This window comes from Schistocerca nitens, chromosome 5 (assembly GCF_023898315.1).
Source record: "Schistocerca nitens isolate TAMUIC-IGC-003100 chromosome 5, iqSchNite1.1, whole genome shotgun sequence".
NCBI lineage: Eukaryota > Metazoa > Arthropoda > Insecta > Orthoptera > Acrididae > Schistocerca > Schistocerca nitens.
This window is the reverse complement of record NC_064618.1, coordinates 708,926,753-708,949,677: the sequence shown is the minus strand read 5'-3', so window position 1 is coordinate 708,949,677 and position 22,925 is coordinate 708,926,753. Positions and strand designations below refer to the sequence as shown.

The window sequence follows — 22,925 nt, the reverse complement described above, 5'->3', positions numbered from 1 at the left end:
CGTAATTTGTTTGTAAAAGTTCGCTTTCTGCGTAAGTTGTGGACAACTTCATCTTATTGTGTCACTAGATTTTGTAATAAGGACAATTCACTGAAGATATCAGGAGCACTGAAGTACAAGATAAATTTGTAATCACTTGGCTGTGCCTATGACATCATTAAATCTTTCTTCAGCTCCTTCACCTTATTCGTGAACAAACTACCCAGCAATGGTCGTTTTATCCAAATCAATCCCGCATAGAAGAGGAAAATAAAGCTTCAACTTTTACCGTAGTTATTCCCTCGGCACACCCGAGCTGTTTTTCTTCTGTTCAACAGTTAACTGATATCTCAGCCACATCGTTAACACTATCCATGCTTTGCTCGTGGCCCTGTTTTATCTTTTTTTTCTTTTATCCTCTTGCATTTCATACGCTGACTTTGACATATTATATCTTATTCTTGCCCGGATCAGACAAGTTTTTTCCCAACCCTTGGTTTCTTGTGTACTGCTGCCAGGTGTTTGCATTAGGAGGACATTACTCCTGTTACTGGAGACGGTGTTATTAAACGTGACATTATTATACATTTATTCTTGACAATTATTATACCTGTTATTATAATTGTAGTTATTATTTATAGCTTTCTTACTATGCAAATTGTAGCATTAACTCTCTAATGAAGTGCGCTGCTATTATTTCTTTCATGTCTTAAACTTTGACTGCACCGCTGAGTATTATAGTTTGATGGGCTCTCCGAATGTTAATATAGTACGTTATTGGAGCTGTGCCAAACATTCTCTTTTTAAATCTGTCGTTAGATAACGAATATCAATTCATCCATATCAGAGACTTAATTTCCCTTGTCCTGTAATGCAGTTTCTGCATGTGTTCAAGAGCTGGTGAGTCTCTTAACGCATACGACAAAGTCACGAATACATATAATTTGTCTCTTATTGTTCTCCGGATTTACGCAGACTAGGCGACTGCCTAAGGAGAACCACTCTACCACTTTGTAAGGAAGTCATTTATTGCATTTTACAGGCTCACGTTGCATCTATAATTTCAATACCGATTTCGCGTTATTACCAAGTCAGCAGACAATTTTAATACATCGCGTAATAACTCGTCAAATCATCTGAAGACTTGCTAAGAGGTCGAAACCGCTAGAAATTGTTTGTGTACCCCGATGGGGGCTGTAAAATGCAATAAAATGATTTTATTTTACGAATTCCTTTAGCTTTTCGTATGTCGATAGAGAAAATAATTTGGGAAGCGAGGCACTATTTAAACATTAGATTGGGTACTGATTGGGCACAGATCTTAAAACTTTTCCTCAAAAGCTAACGCAGAGCCACAAAGACAGAGAGTAAATTAGTGGGAGCAATATTTTGTAAGACGAGCAAAAGTTGAGTTTGCACGCGCACTCCAGTTCGCACTCGGTAGCCGTGCCCTGCTTGACACCACCGCTGCCGCCGCTAGTCCTGCCTTTGCCTCGGTTTCCTTCCTTCATCAATAAATCAATAGGCCCAGAGCATCATCATGCATTATGTATGACAGACATCCTCTCATTTCACACCCCCGTATTACATGTACATTTTATATAAATAAATGATGACGGTGGGGGCGGGAGGCGGTGGCGTCGGCGTAGAGGGGTGGTCGGTAGGGGGCGTGCTGGTCGGTGGCGCCAGGGAAGGGGGGGCTGCCCCGCGCGCCAACGTGGGGCCGGGGGGAGGGGAAGGGGAGCCTCGGGGAGGGGCAAGGAGCGCGGAGCGCGCGAGAATCGACCATGTGTCCGGCCGTGGTGGGGGGCGCGCCACGCAGCGCCGGCAGGCGCGACGCCGCCGCCAGTCCGTACCGCGCGCGCGAACTCGGCGGAGGTGGAGTGGCACGCTCGCCGGCCTGGACTCTTTGGCTCTCGATAAACAGACTCTGCATCGGACTCTGCTCGCACAGCGCATAGTTGTAGCACCAGACTCTGTTCGTGAGCGGCTCGACCGCATCACTGTTGCGCGTGTGCTTGTGTTTTTTTGCCGGTCGGGTGCGGACTGCGCTCGTCGTCGTCATCGTCCCACGCACGCAACCGTCTGACAGAAGCCACGACGATGCAGCAGCCGCCGCAGCAGTTCTGCTTGCGCTGGAATAATTACCAGAGCAACTTGACCAACGTCTTCGACCAGTTGCTGCAAAGCGAATCCTTCGTGGACGTGACGCTGGCCTGCGAGGGACACAGCGTCAAGGCGCACAAGATGGTGTTGTCGGCTTGCAGCCCGTACTTCCAGGCGCTCTTCTTCGACAACCCCTGTCAGCACCCCATCGTCATCCTGAAGGACATCAAGTGGCCCGAACTGAAAGCCGCCGTCGAATTTATGTACAAGGGCGAGATCAACGTGTCGCAAGAGCAGATAGGCCCACTGCTCAAAGTGGCAGAGTCGCTCAAGATCCGCGGCCTGGCGGACGTGGGCAGCGGCGGGGGCGGTGGCGGCGGAGGCGGCGGCGGGGGCGGAGGCAGCTCTGGAAGCTGCGAACCGGAGGCGAACGGCGCGTCGACGCCACCGCATCACCACCACCATCACGGTGGCGGCGGAGGCGGCGACGCGCCGGGCGGCGCCGGTTCGGTATCTCCGTCCTCGACGCCGCAGCCGCCGGCGACGCCGTCGTCGCTGGCGCACGCGGCCGGCTGCAAGAAGCCGTGGGACCTGTCCGCCGAAGGCTGCCTGGCGTCCTCGCCGGGGCAGCGCGGCGCGCACCCGCACCCGACGCAGGCCAAGAAGCGGCGGCGGACGTCGGCCGGCGAGCGCAGCTCCGTGTCCAGCCCCGAGGACAGCCCGTCGACGCCGGCGGTGGTGGCGGCCGCCGAACTTCTAGACGACGTGCCACTCCCCCCGCAGGCGCAGCCGCAGCCGCAGGCACCGGCCCAGCAGCCGCTGGCGCCGCAGCAGCCGCCCCCGCAGCCGCCGCAGCAGCAGCCGCCGCCCCCCGGCCCCACGCTGGGGCCAGAGCCGGGGCTGCCGCTGCCGCCCCCGCCGCCGCCGCCGCAGGCGCAGACCGCTCCGCACCCCGAGGACCTCGAGATCAAGCCCGGCATCGCTGAGATGATACGCGAGGAGGAGCGGGTGAGTCCACGCTTTCTTCACTATCTCTGTTGTCTAACCTGTGTTCACTTCTGTCCGGTCCCTACCGTGCTCACTACATAGACAACTGCGTCGCCATCTTACCAGCGAAGGAGTTTTAGACGCTGCCGTCGACTAGCACTTACCAAACAACACTGTCCTGCACGACACTTCCCTTCCTCTAACGCTTAAACGGCAGAATACTTACGGCATGCGTTGTGAATGTAGAACCGAACCAAACTGCCTAATCCTATGATGACACACTATTATTTGGCACGTTCCTTCAGTAAGGCGTCATTCAAATTTAGCTTCCTGCTCGATTTTTAAATAACTGGACGGTTCGTTTTGTGTCCACCTCATCGGACAGAGTGAAGAGTCCGCGAAAAAGCAATTAATAGTTTGTTAATGATTATCAGTGATTATTTAGTGTTTTTTAATTATTTTATTTAATAATTGAATAATTAATTGAATACGAAGAAGGCTCAGTTGTGTTAGTTACTTCTTTATAAAGGAGCAATAACTGGAAAACGGTTAGCAAATGAAACATCAGAAAAGCTGTTGCGTGTCTGGTGATGTTATGTACGCTCTGGATTTCAAATTCTATGTTGGAATTCGATAATGCGAGAAACAACAGTGTGTACCGATGTAAAATCCTTTTATAGCTGACTGTTGTGAGGCTGTCGTACGTTATCTCCCTCTTCAGTGTCTCCTAACAATATGCAGAATATACCGCTCTTATCAGATCCGTTATCTAATACCGCAACCTCCGTTACGTCGGATATTTATTTTCCTTATGTTCCACTGACAGCCATTACCTCCAAACAATATCCCAATTTAAAAATGGTGCGTATAGTACAATTATTTGAGGGCCAATATTTGTTTAAAGTTTGTAACTATGGACGCTACGTTACGGAAACTCTTCCTTAAGAAGGTCCAGACCTTGTTAGAGTAGTAACAAATGTTTATGCCCTTTTCATCTGCTCCAACAACAGGTAAGACGAAAACGTACACCAGAATCCCGCAAAAATTCGTTGCTTAGTAACAAGGAAAACACTGCAGAGGAATAGATATGACTACTTGTGTGACTGAAGTTAATTGCATCTCTGTTCAAATTCCCACAATAGATATATAATATATGGTAAGGTTTTTTTGCAATTTTACTACGCGTATACCAACGGGTTGATAGTCCCAGTCAATTTTCGTGTACAGCGGTATGGAAAACGAGATGTAAACAATTTTCTAATACTACTGTGGCTAATCATTTGATTAATATTGCCGCAGATACAGTGTATATAACACAATCTCCGCCTAAGATGGGGCTACCTAACATTGGAAAGTGGCACAAAGTTGCAATGGTTTTCGTTAAACTACGAACATTTGTCAGACGCCGTTCATTAATGCCTATTTCTCGTTGGCCATTTCCTTTTTGTTGTAATTAAGCTTTTTCTATTCTCCAGCCATTATAATAAGGGAGGTGTGCTCGTAAGATACTGGAAATCATTGACTGTTAACGTACAACTTAATTGCAGTTTATCGTTTTAGGCATGATAATTCCTAAGAGACTAGAAGTCATTTGAAAACTAATTTTGTTGAATCATAGGAAGTAGAGTGTTTGCTGATTTTCGTACGATATTTTTTCAGTCTCCTCCGTCTTCCAGTTGTTTTCACAGTGGCAGACATTTTCGTTGATCTTCAAGGACAAGGAAGAGTGAGCTATCAATCGCATGTTAATGGTGATCAGTCCCATCGTCTCGTTACATCTCTCTCACCGTTTCTTCCAACGCATGCAGAGCGTTTTCGTATGTCGTATATTTTTCTACGAGAGGCGAAACACGCGTAAACATTGTTTTAAAGTTATCCGTATTCTCATAGATCGCAAAATGTATTTCCCAAATGCAAGATTACATTTCAGATCTGTATCGTGACCATCCTCCAATCGAATCGCTTACCGTTATGAGCGTGCAGACAGAAGGAGGGAATTGAGTGGTGACAGTTCTTCAGATCGTTTCAGTGACTAAGGTATAAGGACGTCTACCAAGTAGCGTGCTACGTGAGTGGAACTGTGAACAGTCCCCGGCGCCGGGGACTCGGCCCCCGCGGCCACGTGTGCGGGGCTTCAAGGCGTCGGCGCGGGGTGCCGCGGCGCGGTGCGGCACGTGTTTTTCGGAGCACGTGTCGGCCGCGGCCAGCCCACCCACCGCCCCGCCACCTGCCGCCTCTGAGCCGCGCGTTTTAAAAAAGCTGCCGCCTCTCCACCGGCGCTCGCTCACCCTACTGCCTTGCCGCTCACAATACATCGCACCACTACAGTCTTCTTATAATCGCAATTTCTTCCCGCTCATTTCGTAATTCTGTTTCCTCTGTGTCGTAACACAGTAACGGCGCCTGTATCATAGTACGCCTTGTTTTTAGTGCTCGTAGTCTTACAGTTGTTATTTATTAATTCCGCATTAAGAAGGCTAAAAGACATTCAGGAGAAATTTGGTGAGGTGTTAAGGTTCGGAGAAGAAATAAGGACTTCAGAGATTTGCCGATGAATTTGTAATTACGTAAATCGACTTGAAGATCGTTAAACCAGAACAAATAGGTTCTTGGCGTGGTTCAAATGGCTCTGAGCACTATGGGACTTAACATCTATGATCATCAGTCCCCTAGAACTTAGAACTACTTAAACCTAACTAACCTAAGGACAGCACACGACACCCAGCCATCACGAGGCAGAGAAAATCCCTGACCCCGCCGGGAATCGAACCCGGGAACCCGGGCGTGGGAAGCGAGAACGCTACCGCACGACCACGAGATGCGGGCAAATAGGTTCTTGAAAAGAGTTTGTAAGACGACAGTCAACAAAAGTAAAACGAGGGTAATCGATTGTAGTCGATTTAAATCAGGTAGTAGTGAAGGAATTAGATTAGGAAATAAGACACGAAGAATAGTCTGGTTAGCCTTTTGCTATTTGGACAGTGGGCATAGCAACGAGAACGTTTGTGAAAAGAGAGAAATTTATTAACATCAATTATTATTTGAAATTCAAGGAAGTCTTCTCTGAGGTAGTGGTCTGGCGTTCATCCCCGTATCGAAGTGAAATTTGAACGGTAAACACCTCAGATTGGAAGAGAATAGAAGCTTTGAAAAATGGTGCAGGTTAATTAGGTTGATCGAATAATTAATGCGAAGGTGCGAAAAAAACATGGCGGTGGCAAGAAATTTATGGCACAACATGACCAAAAGGAGGGATCAGTTGACAAGACACATCCTGACGCATCAAGGAATCGTCAGTGTCGTAATTGAAAAAAATTTGGCGGGGTAAGAATCGTGTAGGAGGGACCGTGGATTCACTGTAGTAAGCAGATTCAAAGGGATATAGATTTAACTAAGCGTCGATGAACGGGCTTGCACGTGATAAGAGTAGCATGGACTGCTGTAACAGACCAGTCTTCGGACTGAAGACCACATCAGCATTTCTACCGAAGATGTAAAAATTTAACTTGTTCGTTCGTCTGACCTCGCTGGACTTGTTGGCCTCGTTACGAATACTACCGTCGTCACCCTAATTTAATAAACATGAAATCTAGTTCTCTTTTCAGCGTCCTTTCTGCTGTCGTTCGAGAGCTTCTTGAAAGTTAGTCCTTCCGCTAATCTCTTGACGTAGCGGGACTCGGAACCTCGAGCCTCCAGGAACTAAACAAATACTCTCCCACAACCTGCTAACGGCAGTTGTATTACTTTGGAACACCCACTCTGCGCCATAAATTGAGGCTTTCTTTTCCTTTCTTCCTCAGGAAAGCGGGTATGAAGTGTCCACCTCGTAGCTGCGCACAAGCGTCGTCTCCTCTAGTATCAGAAATTAACGTGCGTCACACACATTAATATAAAGTGAAAAAAAAGCTACATAAACTAATGGGTTCATTCCACATCAGCAAAGCAGCAGCCCTCTCCTTTTTAGTGACCAATAACTTTATAGAACTTCCTGTAACTATTAATGACAGGAACGATTCTGTCCATCTGCAAGCCTCTCTTTGAGTTTCCGCAACAACCTTCGTGCTACATAGAATAGCTCACATTTCTGTGCCGCATTATCTATCTCCTCTTCCTTGCACGGAGTGAACTAATCAAACCATTCTGAAGCCTCGCGAATAGTGGTGCAGATATTTATTTTGGTATGTGCTCAATATTAATATGAAAGACTGTAACTCTGGAATGCAGAGAGCAATCGTTCATATAAGCATACAACGGTCTGGTTGGATTTCAGGCGCTGTGAGGATGTTAGAAAATTTTGATTATCTGAAATTAGATCTCAATTGTACCAGGACAGGACACAATTTTTCAAACTTTATAAGCGTTTCGAATGTTCCTCTTCTCGAGCAATCCATCGTTTCTTCCTTCTGTAATTTTTGTCCGGGAATATATGCCGCGAAGCTAGTGAACCATAACCTGCTTCCTCTCCCTTTCTTTTAGTCAGCACAAGGCCCTTGCTTTTTATTTCTGCCTAGCGCCATTAGGCCAATCTTGTATTCTCGAAAATCGGTAAGAAGTGAATACGAGGCTGAGAAAGCAAAAACGGAAAGTGGTGCCAAACTGATTGAGAAGCAGTTGAAGAAATATCCGGAAAGAATTGAATGTTTGATGGTGTTAGACGTGAGAGGGAACCACAAGTATGACTATAATTTTAGTAGCACAGATTTTCAGTTTTTGGTCAATATTGATGGATAATTCATCCAGTATTTTACGAATCAGTACATTATAATTCTTCGTAGGTTAATGATTTTATTATTGAACATCGCAGAGTATGGTGAACGACTTTTACGTACAAAACATTCGTGACGTTGCCGCAAAGCAAGGCTTTAGGGCTCCATTGACAAGGAATGTTACTTCTCATTTTTTAATTTTTTTACAATTTTCTTGTACGTTTTTACGTCTTCTGTTGAGAAAATAAATATTTTGTCATCACAAAAATGTACAGCTGCGTTCTCACTTAATTTATATACTCTGAAGTAAGTACGTTGACGTTAGTGTGTGTGTCGCTATCTCAGGATTCATACTGCGGTTGAGCCTTTTCTATTTACTTTTTGCACTGCATTTGTAATCTTGTGAACGTGAAAATTACAGAACAGTACCTTAATTGTGTACCGACTAACACTGAAGAATTCCGTTTCTTGGTGTGTGCTATTCTTTCTTAGATAGCCTACGAGGAGACCAAGAGTAAATCATCTCCAGTAGCATTAACCCTGATTAAGCATTCTGGTTTTGTACTATGTTCTAAATTCCTTCTACAGTTTGTTCCAATGACGTGTGAAGCTCTTAAAAGTATGTAGTACCGTTTATTAATAGCGAACGCCATTGGGAGCGTCACAGGATGCTGTCTTAGAAACACAATTATCTGGATTATTTTAGAGTTAATTGCTCAGATAACATTTTCACCGAAAATTCTTCTGTTGTAGCATTTTAACATCCACTACAATTTCTGCAAGGTAGCGTACATGGGCATCGCACTTCACACTACCAACAAGATGTTCATTGGTTTCGTGTATACACATAAACTCTGGTGTAGACCTTAGGGAAGATGTCTACTAACTGCTGTCTTGGAGTTTGTGATAAACTGGATTTTTTTTTCTGTTAGATACACGAGCAGTTATTCTTTCTTATAAAAGTGTTATTCGTAATCTTCAGTTAAAGTTTCGGAAAAGTTAAAAATGTAGCTTCCCGGGACAATCCGCTGAGCAGGGCATAGCCACTGTAATGCAAGCGAATGGCAAAATAATAAGACCGAGCTTTGTTCATAAATTACAGGTGGCGCTTACAGTCGCGAATAAAACGAGCTGTTAGTTGAGAATGCATTTTGGGACTCAGGCCTCTGTCTCTGTGATACGTGTTACCAGCAGAAAACATTTAATCTAAACAAGGAGTTTCATTTATTATATTTCTGTACTGTTTACGTATGTGTAACGAAACATGTGCACCTTGAGCTGGTAGAATATTTATTCGTAAAATAAATTGTATATTTCGTTTTGGATTATTTTCAGAAATGCAGCAAACCATTTCTGGAACCCTGTTTGGTAAGTTCTGTTAATCAGTTTCCCTCTCTTGTTTGTACACATCTAAAGATTCAGCATTTCGAAACTGGATTGCACAAACCTCTAGTTTCAAGTAAAAAAACACACAAAAAACACAATTAAATGTACGTTGTATGAGGTGCAGCATGAGCTCCAAAATAGACGAAGGAAAGATATTTATGCGTTGTCACTGCAGACGATTGTATCGTAACTACTGTTAGTGTACCTAGCGTTTACATAAAATAAGGTGCAGCATAGTTCCAAAATACACAAAATATTTATGCAGTGTCGTCATTGCAGACTCTTTTATCGTATACTGTTAGTATACCTAGTATATTCAGTGTTTTGCACCAAAAAACCGAAAAATCACATTTGTTACGTACTGAGTGCATGGAGATTAATATTACTGTAATTGTTTTCGTTCGCTTTTAGCGTAAAGTGCACCCAACTGCAGGGCGTACGCTTTTGGTTCAGTTGGACAAAAAATGGTGATTTACTTGGTCCATGTCCGTCGCTAGAAATAGTCTTAAGGAACGTCTTCTTATGTTATATTTTATTAAATACAGATGATATTTTTTATGACGTCATTATTTCCATATTTGCCTGTTTCGGAAGTTTCACACACCGTTACTAGTATTTTTATGAGTTTAGCATACCTCGGAAAATACTTTTAGTGTGCTAACAACGCGATTGCAGTGTTGACATTATGTATTCTGAGAAACAGAGGCTTAAAAATTTAACTTACTGACGACTCACCATGTATAATGTCTTCAAAAATTTTTTTAATGCTGTAAGTCTTAATTACGTATAATATATGGCTTTCTGTCCATCTAGAGTTGTTCAAAAAATGGTTCAAATGGCTCTAAGCACTATGGGACTTAACATCTGAGGTTATCAGTCCCCTAGACTTAGAACTACTTAAACCTACCTAACCTAATGACATCACACACATCCATGCCCGAGGCAGGATTCGAACCTGCGACCGTAGCAGCAGCGCGGTTCTAGAGCTGTTATAAGATCTCGTTGTCGGTATTGTTATGTATCTAACTCATCATACTGAACTCGTACTCTGGGGGAACTTAACAAATCTCGTCCGTTCACCTATATTTAGGTTTCATGCGATATCCGTAAGTCGCTTAAGGCATGTCGAAAGGGCAAGGCCAATTTCCTTCCCCACCCGCCTCCTCCTCTAAGATTATAGACCGACCCTAGTGACATTGCCGTCAACAGGACGCTAATCTCAAATCTTTCTTTCTTTGTAACTCATCATATATGCAGGTATCTGAAGCAAAGTGCTTATAATTTGCATCATTAAGAACACTCTGCAAAGTATTAGGTAGAGTTCTGTATGTGCAACTATGAGGTGCGTACAGTTTGCTCTGAATGATGCACATATTAAGCTACTTACGTGGCCAGTTAAGAGAGATGATGCGACAGAGCTATTGTACATGCATAAGAATGTCAGCGAGATGTAATGAAAAATTCGGACCGATTGTTAATATTTCGTGCGATGAGGGCTTTTATTCACTCTCGTGTCAGAACGTACATAGGTGCACAGTTAATGTCATATAGTTTTTGACCAAAATTTTGCCACATCCAGTCCATTTTCTGTCGCGACAGCGATGAGCGCTGTTACATGCGAAAGATAATTTATATCGGTGCAAGTCTCTCTGTGTAAGGTATCTTTTATCGAATTTGTTGCGTTTACATTAAATTTAACGTTTTGTCGATTCATTTATGTTGATGTGATCACCTTCAGTCTTTGAGTTTTGTTGTTGTATTCAGTCGTGGTATTTACAATGGGGTAATCACGAAAATTTTAAATAGTCACCTCTAGAAAAAATCAAGCTGCGACCACGAAACATGGAGGTCGTACTAGTCTTTCTTTACGTGTTCACCATTCAGTGTGTCACATTTTTCCCAGCGGCGGTTCTAGAAGTCCGCGTTTTGGCTCGTAAAACACCTCCTCTTCATTCAAGAACGTCTTCCACAACCGACAATTGTTAAAGTCAGAATATGGCAGTCCACACGAACGGCATGTGTGACTGTGTCTTGCGCAGAAGCGAAAAGTGAACCCTCGGACAGTTTCCCGCAACGCCTGCTCTTCACAGCCCCCTTAAGTTCGTCAAGAGATTCCGGTAGCGGAGCCCTGCGACAGTTAGTCCCTTATGATGGATAGGCGGCGATGGATCAACATGTTTTCACGTTCCAATGTGATACACCCAGCGCTAGTCTGTTCTCTTTAGGCAGCGAAGGAAATCATCTGGATCAGCATAACACAGCTGCGACGTTTCCGCTCCCGCCGAAAACAATTTCCGACCGGTATTCTACTTTATTAATGCGCTGTTTTATTTTGTTTCACTCTTGCCGTACTGGAGCGCTGTGCTTTTAGTATTTACCGGGATTACAGACAGGTATATGCAAAGAAATAAAGGATTAATTAGGTAAATATATTTTTTGGGGGCAGCAGAGAGATGCGAGCAGATGCTTTGGTGCTGTGGTGCACACGAAGGTGCCGGCAGCTGTTAAGTCTTTTTGTGGCCGGCGCCAGGAAGAGTGTGCCGGAAGCGTCGTGGCGCGCCGTCGGCCGCGGACGGGCGTGGCCCGCGACGCAGACCGCTCTTTGATCGGCCGGGATGGAACATGGCTAATTAGATTAGCCCGCAAACAAAATAGCCCACTGCCGTCGCCGCCGCCGCCGTCGCTGCTAACTCGATTACGACGCAGCCCCTCGGTGCAGCGCGCGCCGCGGCGACTCGCCGGCGCCTCCGCCTTCTCCGCCCCCGCGTCTTTGTCCCTCCGCCCCCGCGTCTTTGTCGTTCCACCCCCGCGACGCGGCCCGGTCGCCTGTTGCGCCTGCTTCCTGCCGCCGGCCCTCTCTGGCTTTCTGCTTCCGGCTGCTCCCAGACCCAGCTGTGTGCGCCGCCGATAACGCGCCGCCAGCCTCTCCGGGACACGCCGGCACATCTGGAAACGACAAAGAGGACGTTTGGGTGGGCCGCGCAGCATGCGTTGCGCCCTAGAGTTTCCTCGGAGAGCTACCTCGGCGAACGATTGATTGCATACTTAGGCCCGTACTAGTTTTTATGTGGTTCGCAAACTGTTGCGACATGTGTCATTGAAGGTCGTATCTTCTAGGCTATTTGGTGGCATCATATTCCTCATCAAATTCCTCCAAACTCGATGTTTTAACACCTCTGTTAGGATCTCTCTTAGTGGTCATCCTAGACTCATGTGTCCACCGATGTTTTTATCGGATAACAAAACTTCTCGCAACGATACCCTTGTACGAGGTGTGATTAAAAAGTAACGTGATTTTTTCAATTTTTTAGGCTTTATACAACCGATTTTCAAATTTTTTTAATCTTGTTGGTTCACATGTTTCTTTCGCACGATTGCATTTTGAGCTGTTTCGAATATTTATATTATTGTTATTGTGTGTGTTTTCGAGTGCGCGGAGCATCTGTACTTTCGAAGAAGATGGCCGGCCGGAGTGGCCGAGCGGTTTTAGGCGCTTCAGTCTGGAACCGGTCGACCGCTACGGTCGCAGGTTCGAATCCTGCCACGGGAAAGGATGTGTGTGATGTCCTTAGGTCAGTTAGGTTTAAGTAGTTCTAAGTTCTAGGGGACTGATCACCTCCGCTGTTAAGTCCCATAGTGCTCAGAGCCATTTGAACCATTTTTGAAGAAGGTGGATCAGACAATTTGTACTAAATTTTACTTGAGAAATGGAATAAAGTGCAGCACTGCATTCGAAATGCTGACCGAAGATTTTGGCGAATCTGCAACGATTGAGACAAGAGCTTAGGAGTGGTATAAACGATCCAAAGAGAGTCGAGAAGACATTGAAATCAATCACTGACGACAATGTGGAAGAAGTAAAGAAAATGGTTCTGGAAGATCGCCGAATCACCATCAGAGCGGTTGCTGATGATGTCAAGTATACTTTGACTTATGCGAAAAAAAATTTTTCGGGTGTTTTGGGCATGAAACGTAACAGCCAAGTTTGTTTCGAAATTTTTAAATTTCGACCGAGAAGACCTCGCGTATACATCGCTCAGGAATTGCTGAATGAAGTCGACTACGATCCAGAACGTGTAAAGAAGATTATAAAAGGTGATGAAACATGATTAAACGTGTATGACATCGAAACTAAGGCTCAATCGCCCCAATGGAAACTGCCTGAAGAAAAATCTGCAAGTTCCATCATATACGAGAGTTGTTCTCACTGTTTTCTTCGAGTACAATCGTATAGTGCATCGTTAGTTCCTATTTTATGGTCGTACGGTCAGTAAGGAATACTATCTCGAAGTTATCCACAGTTTGCGTGAAGCAAACCGAAGAAAGCGGCCAGAATTGTGGTAAAACCACTCGTGGAAATTGCGTCACGGTAGTGCTCCCGCTCACATCATAATGCTTGTTCGTGATTTTTGGACAGAAAACTAAACCGTTATTTTGCCTTAGCCATCGTATTCGCCGGACGTGTTCCCCTGCGACGTCTTTCTATTCTCGAGGCTGAAGAGAACCACGAAAGGGCTCTTTTTTTTTACCACCGTTGATGAGATGAAAACAGAGTCTCTGAAGGAAAACTGAGTTCCAAAAGTGATTCCAAGATTGGAAAAAGCGCTGGCACTAGTGTATTATGTCTCAGGGGGATTACGGTGAAGGGGACAAATTTAATGTTGATCAATAATTAAATGAATATTATTTTAGAAAAACATTTCCGTTACTTTTTGATAACATGTCGTATAAACTGTTCTCGTGAGCTCGGGACGAAGTCCATGGAGGTAACTACTGAAACCTCCAGATTTTCTCGAATTTCACGCGATAAGAGGACAATATTTTATACAAAAATGTCATATCAGTCTTCTTTCCTACGAACCCACATACGCATAATTTCTCTGCAGGCCCTATACACTGTTTCACGATATCTACCTTCTTTTAACTTCTCCATTTGATCGCAGAGTGCGCAAATAAACGTTTTCTATTTGCGTCCATGCGCACTTTAATTTCTCATCACTTTTTCTTATCATCCTTCTACAAGGTATGTGGTGGGTTCAGCGGAATAGTTTTATATTCTGTCTAGGGTCTTGGTTCCTTAAAGTTTTCAAATTGCGTTTCGCGGAAAATAATAAAATGGTTATGAGGAATGTCGCGTAGAATGCCAGAGTATCTTGGTAGCAGTCTGCTACAGACTGAACCCACCAAATACAAATACACCAGCATACTCTAAGTTCCTTCGATCATTTCATGTAAGCAGACGTGGCGAGGGTCAAAAAAATTCAAAGTTATTCTCAAGGTGTTGATGCGCAGTCTCCGTTTGAACCGCGCTAAACTTTGCCAAATTTCTCCCAATAAATGGATGTCTCCCATTGATTGCCTCCTCAGTTGATTGTATGTGTTCTTTCTACTACGTATTGCTAGTTAACGTTATTTCAACGTATTTAATTTTAATGACCGAGCCCAGTGACGCATCTCTAAAACTGTACTCATGTTACCTGGATCTTCTTCCTCGTCATGCGCCTTGTTTTATTACATTTATTTCCATTTAAGACAAACTGCCACTCATGACAGCTATTGGATGTCTTTCAGAAGTTCCTCTGCACTGCCACACTGAGGCCGACCCATCGTTGGTGCTTGTGATATGGAGGTGAAATCCCTCATGGCGTGACTGATAATACGACACTGCTCTTAGCGATATTGGTTGAACCAGTCGGCACAAATTTGTTCTTCTGTGACACCTTGGCAATTCTGCCATGTGTAACTGAACATTAAGTTGTCTCTTATCAAAAAAACAACGACCTAATAGAAGGAAAATCAGATTTTAGCCACAGGATACTTTCGTCATGCCCAAACATTCTCATTCTGGTGTTAGAAAAAAAGAAAGGACAGGACGTAGTAAGTTATTTATTCATAGTTTGCGCTTTGCTACTTTTTTATAAATGATTTTTTTTTCATGAATAAGAGTACATGTGAAACTTTCGAAGCCGTACGCGACTGCATATGAATCTGTTAGAGCCTCAGTTGGAACCACCACCTTAAAATTATTGAAGCATTTGTCCAGGGATGTGCGTATTATGTCTTACTGGTAACAGCAGTGAATTCTCAGAATGGGTGAAATAGTTTTATATCATTTAATATTAAAGAGTTCTGAGGTATTTTTTCCTTAAAAATTCCGGCCCAGTCTGTGATAAATCTGCATTCCTTAGGCTCGACAGTACCGAAACGATGTTTGTTAATTATAGGGGAAAGTTTTATAAGTATACTGTTCTTCCAGGCGATAGTCAAGGTTCTAATTACTTTTAAGAAAAGACTACTTAATCGATAAATGTCTCCAGCTAATCTAATTCAACACCATGAATGTTGCCAAACAAAGTTAACTGAAAATCATCTCGTAGCGATAGTGAAAAAAATATAGATTCACTTTAATAGGTGATAAGAAAGGTTCACGATTTGTTACGAAGTTACTGTTTAAGAATACTGCTATACATCTACTTCTATACTCCACAGGCCATCTTAAGGTGTGTGGCGGAGGGTTCTTGTTGTACCAGCCTCACTTCTGCCTTTTCGTGTACCAGTCGCGAGTAGTTCGCGGAAAGAAAGATTGCTGGTAGCTCTTGAGTGAGCTTTAATAACTACAATTTTACCTTCACCGCCTTTCCGCGAGATATGCTTAACTGGAAGCAATATATTGGCTGACTGTTCTAGGAAAGTACGCTTCGGAATTTTATCAGTGAAACGCATCATGATGCGGAACACTTCTCTTATAGCTTGTGTTCCAATCCATAATAAAGGTTTGGAAAATTTCGTAGCCAATAGCAAAAACACATTTTCAGTGTGAATTGTTGTTTGCTTCTGACAGAAATATTTTCAGTTACTTGTTGTAAATCAAAATTGAGTGAATGCTGCTTTGAATCATAGTGTTTCCTTAATCCAATATAGGCTACCTGTAGCATTCCATAGTGCCAGTTCGTATTAATTTTCAGTGCAGGAGATAAATTTATTACATATTTATGTAGAATAAATTGTATTAGGGAAGAAATTCAGCCTATTATACGCCTGATTGCCCTCCGTAAACTTCGCTTATAATAACCTGCGATTTCAATAAGCCTCCGAAGATATAAAAATATATAGGTATGGTACGAATGGTGGTAGCCGTTTTACGACATAATTGGCACTTACATTTTATATTATTTTTTCCTTGTCGATAAGTCAAAGATGTAGTTTGTAGAGATGTGGGCGTTCTCTGGTGCGAGCCACAAGAAGTTCAGCGCATTTGTCTTCGCGTCACCACCATATCGCAAAGTGCGATTGACATCCGTGGCCAGACTTCGATGTGCACCGAATACCACTTTGCATTACGAACAGGTGGCTTCAGTGACGGGTGATGAAACGATAAAACGTTTATTATCGTAAAACTTTATGGGGCGTCCCTCCCGTCGCCCGCGTTCCCATATAAGTGTCCCGTGACACTCTTACAGCCCACGAGAATCACTAAACGCCACGTCTGGGCTGCGAGTTTTGTGTGCTTTCGGCGACAATAATGACGGATAATGACAGGTGTTTGGAAGTTATTAAAAAACTTGGCTCCCGCCGCCGCCGGCTACTTGGTGAATTTCTGGGCGCCGTAATTTTTGTTTTCGCTTCTAGCCGGCCGGAGTCGCGTCTCATTGTGACCCTGCGTGCGGCTACCGGCGCGGCGGCGGTCGCGGTGCACCAGGGCAGGGCCGGCCGGCCGGCCGGCCGGGGATTCCAAGCGGTGACAAGTGGAGAGTTTTGTCGCGAGTAATTACCGGGCTCGCGCCTAATTTGAAATTAATTATCCAAGTTGTTCCTTGGAAGCTGTCCAATTAGGGGTCCGGCGGAGGTTTCGGCAACTTCTTGCACGGCCGGCCGGCCGGCCGCTACGCGCCACGCGCCCTCGCCGCGTTTTTGTGTGCGGTCCGCGCGCGTGGCAGCCGCTCCCCAACTTTACACGCACCCATCTCTCTGCTTGCACTCTGCTGGCTCCTCCCCACCCCCCCACCCCCACCCCCAATTCCTTCACCGCCGGCTTGTGATGCGTGCCTCAGTACTTCTTTCGGCGTGCAGGTTTTCGGAGGTGATGCATCAGCATCACAAATTGTTACGTTGTCCGCTTTATTCCAGTGTAACAAAAAGCATTTGTCATTTCGTAGCGCGATGCGTGGCTACAGCACATCCTCTCAAAGAATTTGCTTTTCTCAATTATATGTACTTCATAAATCACTATCAGCGGTTCCAGTAATTTTGGAACTGCATTTCATGCTCCTCAGAAATACGGTAGTAAAGCGAACATCTCTCAGACACAACAGGAATTATGTGCCGGACGCGTAGCACAGACTCAGCTGATGTGAATAGTGTGGAGCGGAGATCCGCCGTCTTTTCTCGACCCTCTTCGACCAAATATTGCGACAACTTTTCGAGTCTCTCAACTCAACTTCATTGCTTAAATTTCTGCTTTATGCAAATGTTGAAGACGTGAAAAAACTACGAATGTATCATTATTGGCGGTCTCAGTTACGTTGACAACGTTTATCATTACTCCTCAATACAGGCTGTTAACTTTGTACAGTGTTGCCCTGCTAATAATGCTGTAATTACCAATAATGAGAAAAACTACAGTTTGTGGTGGTCACTTTTGTAGTGTTGGCAGAAGAGCCAACACCGTGTTACTAGAGGAGGCCGAAATGCACGCGTTTTAGCTCACGCAGGCTAGCGTGAGGAGGGAAGAACTATACTGACTTGAGGTCTGGAACATAACAAGGAATTAGAATTCAGAAAGCGGACGTAGCTAGTGTGATACTTAACTTTAATCCATTAATGATGAACGTCGCTCTTGACGGTACATGATTCACAATATTGTCTGTTCAGAATTCATTCTAATTACCGAATATGGCGCCTTGCTAGGTCGTAGCAAACGACGTAGCTGAAGGCTATGCTAAACTGTCGTCTCTGCAAATGAGAGCGTATGTAGTCAGTGAACCATCGCTAGCAAAGTCGGCTGTACAACTGGGACGAGTGCTAGGGAGTGTCTCTAGACTAGACCTGCCGTGTGGCGGCGCTCGGTCTGCAATCACTGATAGTGGCGACACGCGGGTCCGACGTATACTAACAGACCGCGGCCGATTTAAAGGCTACCACCTACCAAGTGTGGTGTCTGGCGGTGACACCGCAACCTTCGTTATGGTTTCTATAAAACACGATTTTTTCTGGTAATAATGCAACTATTTGGATTGTCAGTTACAAATTTTGCTGCCCAGAACTAGGAAAACGTCACTATAAAAACTTCTGAACACTAAAAGAAGCCAGTTCTTGCATCTGGAGATTTCTGTATTCTGCTAATCCATTATTCACGACTCTAATCAACAAAAATACTATCGCCTCTTATGCTGTCATGAATTATTGTCTTTTTTTCCAAAAAAAAAAGAACTGGTTTTATGTGACCAACAATAACTGACAAGATATATGTACATGATACATAATTACTGTAGCATTATTCCATTCGTAAAGCATTTCAGATGCAACACATATCGTGGAGCTGGCTATCTGCCAAATGTCGTCCTTCTCATTCTTTCCTTAAATAATGCGGAGCGCCGTTTGAAATTATCATTTCCAGTGTTTAAGTTAACTACTTAAAAAAAAAAAAAAAAAGAATCCGCGAGAGCCCTGGCGTAAGTAGCTGCCTCTTCTGCTTGCGGCCGGATATGCTGTACTTTTAAATACTCGCCCTATTTGATCGTTTTACAGTACTGTTTTGAGAAGCTATTTAAGTCATCCCTCATGTATCCCTATATTTTATTCCAAGTGAAGTTTTGTTGCAAGAAATGTTTACTATTCCAACACGTTAACGAAGTAGTTTTACGTGTACGAACAATTCTGCAGATACTGAAGTGAAAATTAACACTTCCAGAATGTTCTAGTTCTGAGTAGCGAACTTGTTTTTCGATAATATCCATCTAGTTTCATTTTGCGAAGCTGTAAATAGTGTACGCTAAATCGACTGCACAATAGAGAGCAACTGAATTTCATTAAAACTACCGAAATTGGCGCAAAATATATTTGTTGTGATATAGGGTGGTTTATCTTCCTGTGATCAGTGAAAACAGTTAAATATTGGCTATAGTTAGCGCTGCAGCGATATGGGACCTTACTTTTTGGATTTGACTCCACAAGATGTTTTCTTTCAGTCATCACAAAACCCACAGACACACTGCAGGAGATGAATAAAAAAATTACAGTCGAGTCCTTATTATTTCTTCCCAGGAAATTGTTTTATGCTGTATACGCGTCAGTATCAGACGATAGTGCTACAAAATAAAATTCTGCATCCTCTAGATAGCGTAAGACTTCGTAGAACTGAAGTTCTCACTTAAAGCACCCAGGCCATTAATGGCGACTTTGCTCGGACGTTTTGTAATATTTTTACTGGCACATTGCGTGTTCTTATTTTGGATATCGGTAGTGCAGTGTCACGTGAGTCCTTTAATTCTTTCCCCACACTGCTCCGTTATGAGAAATGCTAAGAAACTTTTAGCTTTATTTTGCAGCAAATAACACGCTGTATAACTGAACTAAGAAATTATGTTACAGCTATTTCCGTATAGTTTACTGTATTTTGAAATAAACATTCTGGGCATATCAGTTTCCTGGCTACATATGAGTCTAAGCTGCTAGTGGCGTTCCAGAAGGAATTTCAGTCAACTACCTGTAAAATCGTTTTTGTTCTCTATTGGAAGTCTTTCAGGGGCGTGAGGGACTCAACAACAACGTCAATACGGGGGACATTACGTAAGGCCATGATGATGATTATTGATGATAAAATTTCAGACGGAATTTGCGACGTGTTTCCCATTTTATTACGCAACGAAATCTGGTGGGCTATCTTCCCGGCAGTGGTTTACGCCGAACTGTTCATAGACCCTTTTTTCTGGAAAACTATTCTCTCGGCTAACACTGTTTTGAAAAACTGTTCCAACCATGTTGAGCCAGTTTTGTAGACGCGAGTACGTTCCATGTTAATTGATGGTTGAAGTTAGCGGTAAATCTGTTGTGCAAATATGTAGAAAGACTGTGACCGTCCTTCCGTAATTTTCTTCAGAGAAATCCCTTTGCTGAATTTGAGTGGATTTATCGACCAGTTGCTACTCGTATTTCTGAAAACGGTTATTTTGTTTGTGTCACTGAAATGACAAAATCCAGTCGTTGCTTTCAGTAGTCTAAATTGTACTTAATACCTCAGTTGAAAATCAGTTACTATAACATGTACATAAAAAGTTGGACAAAACTGAAACGTTTCACAAAAAATATTGCTGAGATATGTTTTCTTATCCAACAACAATATCTGATACATGTCTAGCATTCAGACTGATGGTACTGCTACTAGTGTTTTTTCTTTTAATTGCACTAATATTGATGTGTAAACACAATAGAACTGCAAAGAATTATTGGTGACGATTTTATTATACCACCTTCATCCCTCTAAAGTTGCGAAGTGCATCCCTAGTAAGTGTAATAAGATGATGCGAAACGTATTGTAAAGAAACTAAACGAACATCAGCGCGTTGAACCGAGAGGCCGTCCCGACCTGTTTCATTTTTTTTTTTTTCGAGTCGCATTTGGAATGAAAACCCAGTGATAATAACGCTGAGGAAGTATCTGGTTGCAGCATGCAATAGGTCGTACGGAATAGGGCCACTACAGCGACAAGCATGTTAGTTAGACAAACGTATGTTTCATGAAAAGAGATGTGGTGGGCGACTAGCAGAAATCGTATAGTAAACTGAAAAATCCTGCTGTTAACAGTATTTGGCACTGCGTTCCGCTCGGAACGATACTGTTTTAAGAAAACAGTTGTGAGGCTCTTGCGAATAACCAAAATAATGACATATTTTGATGTTAAGTTTGCGGGGAAGGATTCGAGCAATAGTACGGGTCATAATCCGTGTTCCCCAGGTTTGAAATGACGAATATTGTGAAACTGATCTTAATTTAGAATGTGTACGGCATCCGTACTTCCTATTTACTTTCTGTCTTCAGATTTAGCACAGCATAATCATATCATTCGGTCTGCAGCACTTTTCAAAGAGCTGCTACGAATTAAAAAGTAAAATTAACTTGGTCGATTTGGCTTTTCCGCTCCTGCTGTGAGGTGTCGACTGCGCTTGCTGCGATCTGTCGCAACAAGTATCGCCATTTGATTATGCTGGGATTATTTTGCTGTGCTCAGGTGTCTGTGGGCACCTAAAAGAAGAATTTCGTGAAGTTATAAACAAACGCATCCGTTGCCTTTATTCCTGGTAGTAGTGCAGCGTGACTTGCCGCTGCTTAGTTGCCGTTTCACTGCATCTGTTGTCCTGGCTGCCTATTCGCATCGTCATCAGACGTGTCCAGTTTACAGCACCAAGCGTGGGCCTTGAGTGGACTTCGTATACCTGCAACTTTTTGTTTCTGGATGTTTCGTTTAAGTTATTTTGCAACGTACGTACGAAGTGACTTGACTGTGGCGTAGCATTGCACAACAGTGCAACATTGCCCTCCGTTGTTAATAGACACGCGTAAAAAATAATTGATTGTGGATCCTATTAGACGGCATTCATTCGCAGAGATTTGGATACGCACCGTGCGAACAGAAAAATGATTAGTTCACATTTTCTTTTTCGCAGGCATCAACGTTGTAGTTCTCGCTAAGTACACCGTAAGAATTCTTTCGTCTTCATTTTCCCATACTCTGCTATTTTTGATCCATTATCTATAAAGCGGTAAAATCGCTAGGTAGACACATGATGTCAGCGTCGAACAAGATTGCAAAAATTCATAATTAACTTCAGATTTTTTTAGAACAGGGGTGAGTAATAAGTATTAATTCTGCTTCATAGTGTTTCTGATGATGCTCTATTTGTGAAGCGAAATTTAATAGCTGGCTGAAAACTTCGATCAAACTAGTATTTCTACATCTACATCCATACTCCGCAAGCCACCTGACGGTGTGTGGCGGAGGGTACCCTGAGTACCTCTATCGGTTCTCCCTTCTATTCCAGTCTCCTATTGTTCGTGGAAAGAAGGATTGTCGGTATGCTTCTGTGTGGGCTCTAATCTCTCTGATTTTATCCTCATGGTCTCTTCGCGAGATATGCGTAGTAGGGAGCAATATACTGCTTGACTCTTGGGTGAAGGTATGTTCTCGAAACTTTAACAAAAGCCCGTACCGAGCTACTGAGCGTCTCTCCCGCAGAGTCTTCCACTGGAGTTTATCTATCATCTCCGTAACGCTTTCGCGATTACTAAATGATCCTGTAACGAAGCGCGCTGCTCTCCGTTGGATCTTCTCTATCTCTTCTATCAACCCTATCTGGTACGGATCCCACACTGCTGAGCAGTATTCAAGCAGTGGGCGAACAAGCGTACTGTAACCTACTTCCTTTGTTTTCGGATTGCATTTCCTTAGGATTCTTCCAATGAATCTCAGTCTGGCATCTGCTTTACCGACGATCAACTTTATATGATCATTCCATTTTAAATCACTCCTAATGCGTACTCCCAGATAATTTATGGAATTAACTGCTTCCAGTTGCTGACGTGCTATTTTGTAGCTAAATGGTAAGGGATCTATCTTTCTATGTATTCGCAGCACATTACACTTGTCTACATTGAGATTCAATTGCCATTCCCTGCACCATGCGTCAATTCGCTGCAGATCCTCCTGCATTTCAGTACAATTTTCCATTGTTACAACCTCTCGATACACCACAGCATCATCTGCAA

The 22,925-nt window shown here is 43.6% G+C and overlaps 2 protein-coding genes across 2 annotated transcripts in view; both read left to right on the top strand.

Annotated features, from left to right (window-relative positions):
• Positions 1 to 1,846: 1,846 nt before the first annotated feature.
• Positions 1,847 to 2,490, top strand: LOC126260100 (protein bric-a-brac 2-like; the record flags this gene model as incomplete). Its single annotated transcript, XM_049957333.1, has 1 exon — positions 1,847 to 2,490. A coding segment is annotated over exon 1 (408 nt), but the record flags the coding sequence as incomplete, so codon positions are not given.
• Positions 2,491 to 2,985: 495 nt separating this feature from the next.
• Positions 2,986 to 22,925, top strand: part of LOC126259243 (protein bric-a-brac 1-like) — an 885,843-nt gene continuing 865,903 nt past the window's right edge. Inside the window, exon 1 of the mRNA XM_049955867.1 lies at positions 2,986 to 3,093. Within this exon, the coding sequence (XP_049811824.1) occupies positions 3,073 to 3,093 (21 nt within the window). The 5' untranslated portion in view covers positions 2,986 to 3,072. The remainder of the gene's footprint in view (positions 3,094 to 22,925) is intronic.